Source organism: Narcine bancroftii, chromosome 4 (assembly GCF_036971445.1).
Source record: "Narcine bancroftii isolate sNarBan1 chromosome 4, sNarBan1.hap1, whole genome shotgun sequence".
In the NCBI taxonomy this organism is placed as follows: Eukaryota; Metazoa; Chordata; class Chondrichthyes; order Torpediniformes; family Narcinidae; genus Narcine; species Narcine bancroftii.
This window is the reverse complement of record NC_091472.1, coordinates 288,456,520-288,468,777: the sequence shown is the minus strand read 5'-3', so window position 1 is coordinate 288,468,777 and position 12,258 is coordinate 288,456,520. Positions and strand designations below refer to the sequence as shown.

Sequence of the window (12,258 nt, the reverse complement as noted above, 5' to 3'; positions counted from 1 at the left end):
TTTTTCCCCCCTTTCCCTCCCTCCCCTCTTCCACCCCCTCCAAAACTGATAAATATTCAATATATACAATACTGTAAAACCATAAAACAATATCTTCAAACAAAGGAAAATAAACAAGAAAAATGCGTCATCTATTTATTACACATTGAATCTAATCTTTTCATCGTCTTACCATTTTCAATTTAGGTGATGGAGGTCCTAGGCAAGCTCTCTCTGTTATGTTCCATGTATGGTCCCAAATTTGTTCAAACAATGTGACTTTATTTATTTAAATTATATTGTTTTTTTCCAATGGAATACATTTATTCATTTTCATGTACCATTGCTGTATTCTCATGTTCTCTTCCATTTTCCAAGTTGACATTATATATTTTTTTGCTAAGGGTATCATAATGAATTTTTTTGCACTTTTTCCAATTTGAGGCCTAATTCTTTACTTCTTATGTTACTTAAAAAAAAAAAATCTCTGGGTTTTTTGTATGTTATTTTTTGTAATTTTATTCACTTTCGTACATGCCCAAATTGCATGTACTGTTGTTCCCATTTCTTTCTTACAGCGAAAACATCTATCTGATAATGTTGAATCCTATTTTTTTAATTTTTGAGGAGTAATATATACCTTGTGTAACCAATTATACTGTATCATGCGTAACATTGTGCTTATTGTATTCTTCATAGTTCCAGAACATAACGTTTCCCATGGTTCATTCTTTATCTTATGTTTAAATCCTTTTCCCATTTATGTTTAGGTTTATAGTTAATTTCATCATTTTCCTTATCTTGCAGCTTAATGTACATTTTATAATGTTCATTATAAATCTTTTAATTATCATTGTGTCTGTAATCACATATTCAAAGCTGCTGCCTTCAGGTAATCTCAAGCTGTTTCCCAATTTATCCTTTAAATTGATGATATGCAAACATTGTACCATGAGTTATTCCATATTTGTACTGTTCAAATGTTAATAAATTATTTCCCAAAAAACAATTTTCTATTCTTTTGATTCCTTTTCTCTCTCATTCTCTAAAGGAAAGGTTATCTATTGTAAAAGGGATTAGTGGATTTTGTATCAGTAATAATTTTGGTATTTGGTAATCCATTTTTTTCCTTTCTAAGTGGATCTTCTTCCATGTATTAAGTAAATGATGCAATACTGGTGAGCTTTTATATTGCACCAACTTTTCATCCCACTTATAAAGTATATGTTCCGGTACCTTCTCCCCTATTTTATCTAGTTCTATCTTAGTCCAGTCTGGTTTTTCCCCTGTCTGGTAAAAATCTGATAAATACCTTAATTGTGTGTCTCTATAATAATTTCTAAAGTTTGGTAACTGCAAACCACCTTGGTTATACCTCTGTTAATTTATCTAATGCTACCCTCGGTTTCTCCCCTTTCCACAAGAATTTCCTTATTATTCTTTTTAGTTCATTAAAAAAAAATTCTGTTAAGGCAATTGTTAATATTTGAAATAAGTATTGTATCCTTGGGAACACATTCATTTTTATGCAATTTACCCTCCCTATTAACGTTAGTGATAGTTCTTTCCAATGTTCTAAGTCTTCCTGCAATTTTTTTTTATTAGTGGCTGATAATTTAGTTTGTCAAGTGGCTTAAGTTATTATCTAACCTGATCCCTAGGTATCAGATTGCTTGTGCTTGCCATTTAAATGGTGATTCTTTTTAAAATTCTGTATAGTCTGTGTTACTCATTGGCATCACTTCACTTTTATTTGCGTTGATCTTGTATCTCGATATTTCTCCATATTCCTTCAATTTCTTATGTAATTCTTTTATTGATAACTCTGGTTCTGTTAGGTATATTATGATGTCATCTGCAAATAAGCTGATTATATACTCCTCATCTTTTATTATTATCCTTTTTCTTTTATTTTCTATTCTTATCAGTTCTGCCAAAGGTTCTATCGCTAAGGTGAACAATGAGGGGGATAACGGACATCCCTGTCTAGTTGACCTACTTAATTTAAATTGATTCGATATATATCCATTTACTGCTACCTTCGCGAACGGTCCATTATATAATGCTTTAATCCAATTTACATAATTTTCTGGTAGATTGAACTTCTGTAATACTTTAAATAAGTAGTTCCACTCTACTCGTTCAAAGGCTTTTTCTGCATCTAATGCAACAGCCACTGTTGGTTTCTTATTTCCTTGAACTGCATGAATTAGATTAATAAGTTTACAGACATTATCCGCTGTTCGTCTTTTCTTAATAAATCCAGTTTGATCTTGTTTTACTATTTTTGGTACACAGTCGGCCAATCTGTTTGCTAATATTTTCGCTATTATCTTATAATCTGAGTTAAGTAGAGATATTGGACTATATGATGCTGGTGTTAATGGATCCTTCCCCATCTTTGGTATTACTGTAATTATTGCTGTCTTACATGAATCTGGCAAGTTTTGTGTTTCTTCTACCTGGTTCATTACTTCCAGGAGAGGAGGAATTTATAATTCTTTAAATGTTTTATAAAATTCTATTGGAAATCCATCCTCTCCTGGTGTTTTATTCTTCGGCAGCTTTTTAAATACATCTTGTACTTCCTCTATTTCAAATGGTTTTATTAGTTTGTTTTGTTCCTCTACTTGCAATTTCGGCAGTTCAATTTTAGCTAAAAATTCCTTTATTTTTATCATCTTTCCTCTCGTTCTCAGTTTGGTATAATTGTTCATAAAATTCCTTAAAGTTTTCTTAATCTCTGTTGGGTTATATTTAATTTGTTTGTCCTTTTTCCTTGATGCCAATACAGTTCTTTCAGCTTGTTCTGTTTTAAGTTGCCAGGCTAATATTTTGTGTTTTTTCTCGCAGTTCGTAATAATTTTGCTGTGTTTTTTTTGTCCGCCAATTCTCTCCTTTTCGTTATTATCATCCCTTTTTACTAGCTCATTTTCTGTACTTGCTATCTCCCTTTCCAACTGCTCTATTTCCTGATTGTAATCCCTTTTTATCTTAGTTACATAACTTATTATCTGTCCTCTAATGAAGGCTTTCATTGCGTCCCATAAATATAAATTTGTCTTTCACTGATTCTGTGTTTATTTCAAAATATGTTTTAATTTGACCTTCAATAAACTCTCTAAATTCCTGCCTTTTAAGTAGCAAGCAGCTTAACCTCCATCTATATATTCTTGGTAGGATGTCCTCCAGTTCTATGTTAATAACAGGGGTGAATGATCTGATAGTAATCTAGCTTTATATTCAGTTTTCCTAACTCTCCCTTGAATATGGGCCGACAACAAAAACATATCAATCCTTAAGTATGTTTTGTACCTACTCGAATAATATGAATATTCCTTCTCTCTGGGTGTTGCCTCCTCCATATATCTATGTTTCATTTCCTGCATTGATGTAACCATACATTTGGCTACTTTATTCTTTTTGCTTGTCTTTTGTCCAGTTTTATTCAACATTGGATCCAAATTAAGGATCCCCTCCTATCAATATATTTCCTTGTGTGTCTGCAATCTTTAAAAAAATATCCTGCATAAATTTTTGATCCTCCTCATTAGGTTCATATATATTGAGCAAATTCCAAAATTCTGAGTATATCTAACACTTTATCATTACATACCTCCTTGCTGGATCTATTATTTCCTCCTCTATTTTGATTGGTACATTTTTGTTAACTAATATGGCTACACCTCTAGCTTTTGAATTATAGGACGCTGCTGCTACATGTCCTCGTTAATTTGTTATGTACCACTTCAGTTAGATGCGTTTCCTGCACAAATGCTATATCTATTTTTTTCCTTCTTCAATAAATTTAGTAGCCTCTTCCTTTTAATTTGGTTATGTATTCCATTAATATTTATAGTCATATAGTTCAACGTGGCCATCTTATATCTTGCATACACCTCTTTTCCACCTCCTCGCCACCTCCATCCCCCTTTTTCCCATTTTCATCTCTTAGTTTTCCCTTACTAAACTCAATGTATGACAACACATTTAAAACATAAAATACCCCAACAGTTCCCACACCCAATAATACCATAACCCCAAATGCTCTTCCCCCCCCCCCCCCCCCCTCTGAGTTGCCTCTTATCCCTTGCCGGGCAACCACAACTCCCCTTTCCATTTGGATTGCAATCTTGCTCGCAAGCGTCAACTGATTTTGCAGTGACAATTATTCCCACTCCCCCCAGCCCTCCCCAGAAAACACTTTTTTTTACACATATAACAAAGCTCTCTTTTTTTCCTTCCTTCCTTTCTCTTTTCCCTCTTTAGTTCTTTATATATACTTTTTCACCTTTCTTCATTCTTGTTACATCTCTTCATCTGTCCTGCAAATGTTCTGCGAATTCTTGTGCTTCCTCCGGATCCGACAACAGTATGTTTTGCTCCCCGGGTATAAATATTTTAAACACGGCTGGATGTCTTAACATGAATTTGTAACCCTTTTTCCATAAAATTGTTTTCACTGTCTTAAATTCCTTCCTCCTCTTTAAGAGTTCAAAACTAATGTCTGGGTAAAAAAATATTTTTTGACCCTTGTATTCCAATGGCTTATTATCTTCTCTAACTTTATTCTTTGCCCGCTCCAGTATATTTTCTCTTGTCGTATATCTCAAAAATTTTACTAAGATGGATCTTGCTTGAAAAAGAAGAAGAAGGAGGCGGGAGGGAAAGACTCGGAGCCGTATGGGGCACCCTCCAAGTTTGACCCGAATTTCAATGGCCCCATCAAAAAAAAAAGATGGATCTTGGTTTTTGATGTGTCTGCGGTTTCGGAGCTAATGCTCTGTGTGCCCTTTCTATTTCCATTTCTTTCTGTACTTCTGTCGTTCCCAGGACCTTCAGGATCCATTCTTTTATAAATTCCTTCATGTCTGTGCCTTCTTCACCCTCCTTCAGGTCCACTATTTTTATGTTGTTTCGCCTACTATAATTTTCCAACATATCAATTTTCTGAGATAACAACTCTTCTGTCTCTTTAATTTTTTTGTCACTTTCTTCCAATTTTTCTCTTAAGTCATTTACTTCCATTTCTACAGCCGTTTCTCATTCTTCCACATTTTCTACTCTTTTCCCTATTTCTGTCATGACCAGCTCTAAACTTTACATTTTTTCTGCTCTTTTCATTTTCCTTTTAATTGCACTAAATTCTAATAACCATTCTTTTAATGATCTAATTTGTTCTTCAAAAAAAAAGCTTTATCTATATTCTGTCCTTCAGTTTTACCTTCTATTTCTCTGTGACGATCTTGGGAATCTTCTTCCTCTTCTTCTGTGTCTGTACCTGTGTTTGTGTCTTCTTCTCTTCTTTGTGTCTGTGTCTTTTCTGTTTTTCCTGATGAGCTGCTTGTATCTCTTTGTTGGGGCTGTTGGTCCTCCCCTCCTGGGCTGCTCGTCTGTTGGGCCTTCTGTTGTTGATCCTCTTGTCTGTCACACCTCCGTCTTTCTCCCTTGTCTGTTTCCTCGCTCCCTCCTCTGCCACCTTTCTCATCCTCCAGCTGTTCGCACTGTGGTTGCCCGCTCCTCTGCTGAGCCCCCCTCCCATCGGTGTCCACTTTTTCCTTTGATTGCGCACTTTTGTTCAGCTCCGAGAGCTATTTTTGAAGTTCACCAATCGGGAGATCGCAACTCTGCAGGGCAGGCATTAACCTTGGGGATCGGGCACTCCTCACCTCCACAGCTCCCTGTTCCTTCTTGCAGGTAAGGCCTTCTTTCTTCTCTGGCGACTTCTATTTTTTTTTGGTTGTTTTTACTTTCTCCTTCTTGGGTGCCATCTTCTTTCTCTTCTCTGTAACTTTATCTTCTATTTTTTTGTATTTTATTTTTATTGTGCTTTGTCTTTTCCTAACTTTTTTCCTAGTTTTCTGGAGAGGGCTGGTTTTCCCGACCGGCCACTACTCCATCACATGACTCCCCCCCACCCCAAACTATCCTTAACCCTCCTTTTACTATTCACATATCTATAAAAACCCTTTGGATTCACTTTTACCTTTCTCAGCTATTGACACCTCATACCTTTTTTCTGCAATCTACGTAATAATCATACATCTTAACCATTTTTTGCTTCTTAAATTTAGTATATGCCCCCCTCTTATTCCAAACCAACTTCCTAAGTTTTCTAGAAATCCACGGTTCCCTTGAACTTTTGGTCTTGCCTTTTGATTTGACTGGCATGTAAAGATCCTGCACTCTCAATATCTCTTCTTTAAATACCCTCCAAATCTCCTCTACATCCTTTCCAAAGAAAAGATCAGCCCATACAATTTTCTGCAAATCCTTTCTAATTTCTTCAAATCCGTCTTCCCCCACTCGAAGACCTTCAACCTCGGACCTGACCTATCCCTTTCCATTTTAAGTTGAAGCTAATGGACCCATGATCACTGGATCCAAAGTTCTCACCAACGCACACTTCCGTCACCTGCCCTATTCCGTTCCCTAACAATAGATCTAACACTGCCTCTCCTCTAGTAGGCACCTCAACATACTGCTGTAAAAAGCAATCCTGAAAACACTGTACAAAGTCTAAGCCATCCTGCCCTCTCACTCTTTGTGTTTCCCAATCAATGTTAGGAAAATTGAAATCCCCAACTATCACAACGCTATTTCCCTGCACATTTGCTCTTCCAGTTCCCTATCCTCTGTTGGCGGCCTATAATATACCCCTATATTTGTAGCCTCACCTTTCTTATTTTTTTAGTTCAACCCACAGAGCCTCCCACAATGGGTCCTCCCATCTATCTTGCCTCAGCGCCACTTTAATATCTTCCCTGACAAGCAACGCCACACCTCCCCCTTGTACCCTGCCAATTCTGTCACGTCTAAAGCAGCGAAATCCCTGAATATTTAACTGCCAGTCACCACCTTCCTTCAACCATGTCTCAGTAATTGCTATCACTTCATAACACCACATGTCAATCCATACCATTAGTTCATCCACCTTGTTTACCACACTCCTTGCATTGAAATAAATGCATCTCAGAGATCTTTCACATTTAACTTTCTGCCTCTCAGCCTCTCTACAATTGTTACTATGGCCACTATTTATTACCTGCTTCTGTTCCACCTCCAGATTGTGTGAAAAAGCCTTTTTTCTTTGCCTAAAGCCTCTGTTCTTGCTCTCCTCCCTGACACGAACCCTTGTCCCCAACCTTACTAGTTTAAAATCCTAGCAAACATCCCGCCAGGAGACTGGTACCTCTGGGATTTAAATGTAACCCATCCTTACAGTATAGGTCCCATCTCCCCCAGAAATGGTCCCAGTAGTCCAAGAATTTAAAACCCTGTCTTTTACTCCACCCCTTCAACCACACATTCAATCTCCACCTTTCTTTTACTCCACCCCTTCAACCACACATTCAATCTCCACCTGACTCTATTTTTGCCCTCACTATCACGTGGCAGAGAGATTGATGGGTATCTGAATAGTCAAGGTATCAAAGGTTATCGGAAGAAGGCAGAGGAGGACAATGGATCTGCTCATGAGGGAATGAAAAGCAGACCTAATGAGCCGAATGGCCAATTTCTGTTCCTATATCTTGGGGCCTGAATTGAATATGTGTATCAGGATACTGATCTGAGAAATGATGTGGCTAAAGTGTAATTAATTTCTCTCAATGAGTTAACACTCTGATTAACCAAGCAGATTTAAAAAGCAAGACCTATTGAAGCTGACAGATGATCAGTGTTGTTTGAAATTAAGTAAACAGAATTTTTGATTTAATATCAAGGTGCATTGGTGTTTCTGATAAAGTTGGTTCACTTCCATGAAGTGGACTTCATGGGAGAAGAATTTTAAGAGAAGTCCATTCCAACACAAACTTGCAAATGACCCTTCAGGTATGATTTTCACAAACTATAGAACTTCAAAATGACTTATTTTTCAGGCAAGGTTAATCAATGAGCCTCCTGATAATCTAGCAGCTATCAGACCATAGAATAATGCATATTGCTCCATTTCATAATAAACCACACTTAAATTTCACTTTTTAACTGTTGCAGAGTTGAATAATAAATGTTCCAACGTACCTGGCGAGTTTAAAAGGAATGAACAAGAGACAGCAACATCGATCGCTGGCTCTGCCCAGACACTCTGGACTCTTCACACTCTGGACCATTGAGTGAGCCAGATGCCAAACCATCTGGATTTCTGAACAAGCAGATGCCAGGTTCATGGAGTTTTGTGTACCTGTTTGCCTGCAGCAAATAAGACCTTTGGTGCATTGTACATAGTACTTACATACATGAGAATGAGCTCTCATGCGCATCATACCTTCAATTTTAATGAATTCAGTTTTTCCTCCTTCAGATGCTCTTTCAGCATCTCTCCATGTAGCCTCTCTTGTTCCAGTGCAAATTCCCCCAGTGTGTATTGTCGAACACACTTGTGACGGTTGGACATCCCCAGTGTGCTGCCTCCTTGGCTGGGAACACTGGTGAAGCCCTGTCTCCGTGTAAAATAATATACAGTCACATAGTCAAAGCGAACATTCTTTGTCCTCATCCGCTTCTCCCTTTTCAGAATAGATGATGCTGGAAGTGTAAAAGAGAGATATTTATATTTTAAAATTTAAATGTTAAATTTAGACATACAGCACGGTAGCAGGCCATTTTGGCCCTCAAGTCTGTGCTGCCCATTTTACACTCAATTAACCTATACCCCCCTCCCCCGTACATTTTGAATGGTGGGAGGAAACCGGAGTCCCAATGATTCTTGTTGGCGAACTTTAACAAATTGGCTGCACATACCCCTGGGGAGATTATCTAATGCTAAGGTAAACATTAAACATAGTTTTCTTGACTTATTGGATGAAATGCACTTTCAGTCGTAGAGGTAGGAGGGGTAAAACTGCAGAAGCTGGGAAGACTCAACAGGTCGCGCAGGATCCGTGGAGAGAAGTGGTCAGAGAACACTTTGGGTTGGAGCCTTTTTCTAGACCAAGATGGGAAGGTGAGATTACAAGCATTTAAAAAAAAATAGTGGGAGATCAGGGAAGATCTAGGGACGGGCTAAGATGTAAGGGAATACTTGACCCATCTGCCCAGAATGCTACAGATTTCAGATTTATTGTCCGAGTACATATATGACAAACATACATATCAGCTATCTCTGATGTTTCTCTTGGCCCACTCTCTGAAGTTGTATTCTTCCACTTGTTAACTAAAACTTGTATCTTTACTGAATGTAGGAGCTTCCTCCCTCTTCATTGCACCCTCTCTCACTTCCAGGGAAGTCCATGACGTGTTAATGTGTGCTTTTATGACACCTTTATAACATAATGTCAGGTGAAATGCAAAGCTGGACAAGGTCCTATTATGAATGTACAGGAATAAGTTGTAAATTACCTTGATGCCATTAAAAAATTGGATTTGGAATAATTTAACTATTTTCTTTTTGGTGGACCTGGCTGGGTGTTAATCCTAACATTAGCTGTTTTAGCACACTAAAAATAGGTAATAATACATCAAGTAAGCACATATTGAATGAATGACAGTTTAGAACTAAAGTAATCCAATTTATAGTAGAGCTTGGTGACTTTTAAAGAATTTAAAAAAAACCCCAATGAAAATATAAATGTCATGTTGTGATTTCCCTTGAGATGAACCTACCCTAGATGTTCTATAATCCATTCGAAAGCCTGGCATTGTAATCACTCAGTTCTACAAAATGACAATGATGTATACAGTAAGGAAGTAAATAAATTAAGAATTTAATTGATAGATTTCATTAGCTTTCTTTTGGCCCATTAAAGGAGCTGTTGCATCATATTTGACATTGAGTCAGCATTCTAAGGGAAATTGAAACTTGGCCTAATGGTGCACAATCACAACCTCCCACTAAATGTCTCTGAAAATAAGGAGCTGATTATTGACTTCAGGAGGAGAAAACCAGAGGTGTACGATCCAGTAATTATTGGTGAAATCAGAGGTGGGGAGAGTGAACAAATTTAGGTTCTTGGGAGCCATTATGTCAAAGAATATTTCCTGGACTCCTAATTTCTCAGAGGTTTGCGGAGGTTTGGTATGCCACCAGAAACCCTGGCCAATTTCTACAGAGGTGTGCTGGAAAACGTGCTGACCGGCTGCATCACAGTCTGGTTTGGGGACACTAAAACCTCTGAGTGCAAAGCCCCTGCCAAAGGTAGTGGACACACCCCAAGACATCACAGGCAAAACCCTCCCCACTATCGAGAACATCTACAGGAAACACCGTTGTTGGAGGGCAGCAGCAATCATCAAAGATCCACAAAACCCAGTACGTGCTCTGTTCTCGCTGCTACCATCGGAAAAGAGGTATAGGTGGTATAAAATTTGCATCACCAGGTTCAGGAACAGCTGCTACTCCTCCAATGTAAGAATGCTCAACAATAAACTCAATCAGGGGCTTATTTTAGGACTCTTGCACTTTATTGTTTTGTTCCTCACTGTATTGCAGTCAATTTGTTTTACATGTATACATTGTGTACAGTTTTTTGTACTAGCAACAAGTGATAATTCTGCCTGGCCCACAGGAAAAAGAATTTCAGGGTTATATGTGATGGCATGAATATACGTTGACAATAAATCTGATTATTGTACGAAATACATTGACATAGGAGATTTTATAGTCAATAACAAATGAAGCATCATTTAAAAAAAACACAATTTAAATAATCTCTTCTTCTTTGGCTTGGCTTCGCGGACGAAGATTTATGGAGGGGGTAAAAAGTCCACGTCAGCTGCAGGCTCGTTTGTGGCTGACAAGTCCGATGCGGGACAGGCAGACACGATTGCAGCGGTTGCAAGGGAAAATTGGTTGGTTGGGGTTGGGTGTTGGGTTTTTCCTCCTTTGCCTTACTACCCTGTCAAGTCTACACTTCACCTTTGAATAGGTTGAGGGACTGGTATAAATTAGATACCAATCATAAAGTTTGATTGATGTCTAATTTATGATACCTCAACATCAAAGTTCAATGCCAGGAACAATGGGTTCATGATTTTGGGATACGTGAGGTACAACTTGGGAAACAGTGCAGGACTAAATTTTGTGTTTAAAAGCCATCTTAAATAATGTAGTTCATACATAAACCAAATAATTCTACATCTTTAAATAACTCCTGCCTCATATTCAAGGAATCATACTGGAAACGTAGCCAGATTTGAACTGAAAGTGCAACTATCCATTACAATAAATTTAAATTAGATGAGTGTATTTTTGAATCATTTATATTTTTATCAGTCTCTAATTGTTCATACTGATTTTGCCAATTTTATAATAGCACTTAGTCATCCTAATACCATTTTGAATAGTTCTATCGAAGAGAATTGTGAGATTACAGTAATTGATGACAGTTTCAAAAAAAGCATAGGTTGAACTTCCCATGTTGATTGTATCTTTACCAGACTTTTCATCGGGCTTACATGTCCAAAGTCAAACTATCTTGTTTTTATGCGGATATACATCCTCGTTGTGATAAATGGAACAATGGAGAATCTTCATTAATTCATATGTTCTGGACATGTTAGAGTCTTGATAAATATTGGAATAAAGTATTTCAAATTTTCTCTACACTTTTTAAAGTTAATTTTGAACCTACTCTCTTAACTGCTTTATTTGGTATTGTTGGAGAGTGACATAATTTTAATGGCATCTGAGCTTTTATTTCTCCTATGGCTAGGTGGGCGGTGTTGCTCAGATGGAGGGATCTTCTTTGGCTTGGCTTTGCGGACGAAGATTTATAGAGGGGGTAAATGTCCACGTCAGCTGCAGGCTCGTTTGTGGCTGACAAGTTCGATGCGGGACAGGCAGACATGGTTGCAGCGGTTGCAGGGGAAAATTGGTTGGTTGGGGTTGGGTGTTGGGTTTTTCCTCCTTTGCCTTTTGTCAGTGAGGTGGGCTCTGCGGTCTTCTTCAAAGGAGGTTGCTGCCCGCCAAACTGTGAGGCGCCAAGATGCACGGTTTGAGGCGATATCAGCCCACTGGTGGTGGTCAATGTGGCAGGCACCAAGAGATTTCTTTAGGCAGTCCTTGTACCTTTTCTTTGGTGCACCTCTATCACGGTGGCCAGTGGAGAGCTCGCCATATAACACGATCTTGGGAAGGCGATGGTCCTCCATTCTGGAGACTTGACTCCACCTAATCAGACTCAATGTCCACGTGAGAAGATTAGAGGCCCAATTTCCAATTTGAATTCAAAATTTCAAACACTGTGGGGACCCTTTTTGAATTACTTTGATAAATTTTGATTTGTTATGAAGGTAGAATTGTTGACTAATTAAGTAATTTATCTCTCTGATAAGAATTCT

The 12,258-nt window shown here is 37.9% G+C and overlaps 1 protein-coding gene across 2 annotated transcripts in view; it reads right to left on the bottom strand.

Annotated features, from left to right (window-relative positions):
- The window catches only part of csrnp3 (cysteine-serine-rich nuclear protein 3), a 96,899-nt gene that overhangs the window by 7,482 nt on the left and 77,159 nt on the right, over positions 1-12,258 (bottom strand). For both annotated transcript variants that reach the window (XM_069935328.1, XM_069935329.1), the window contains one exon: positions 8,246-8,505. In XM_069935328.1, the coding sequence (XP_069791429.1) occupies positions 8,246-8,505 (260 nt within the window). The remainder of the gene's footprint in view (positions 1-8,245; positions 8,506-12,258) is intronic.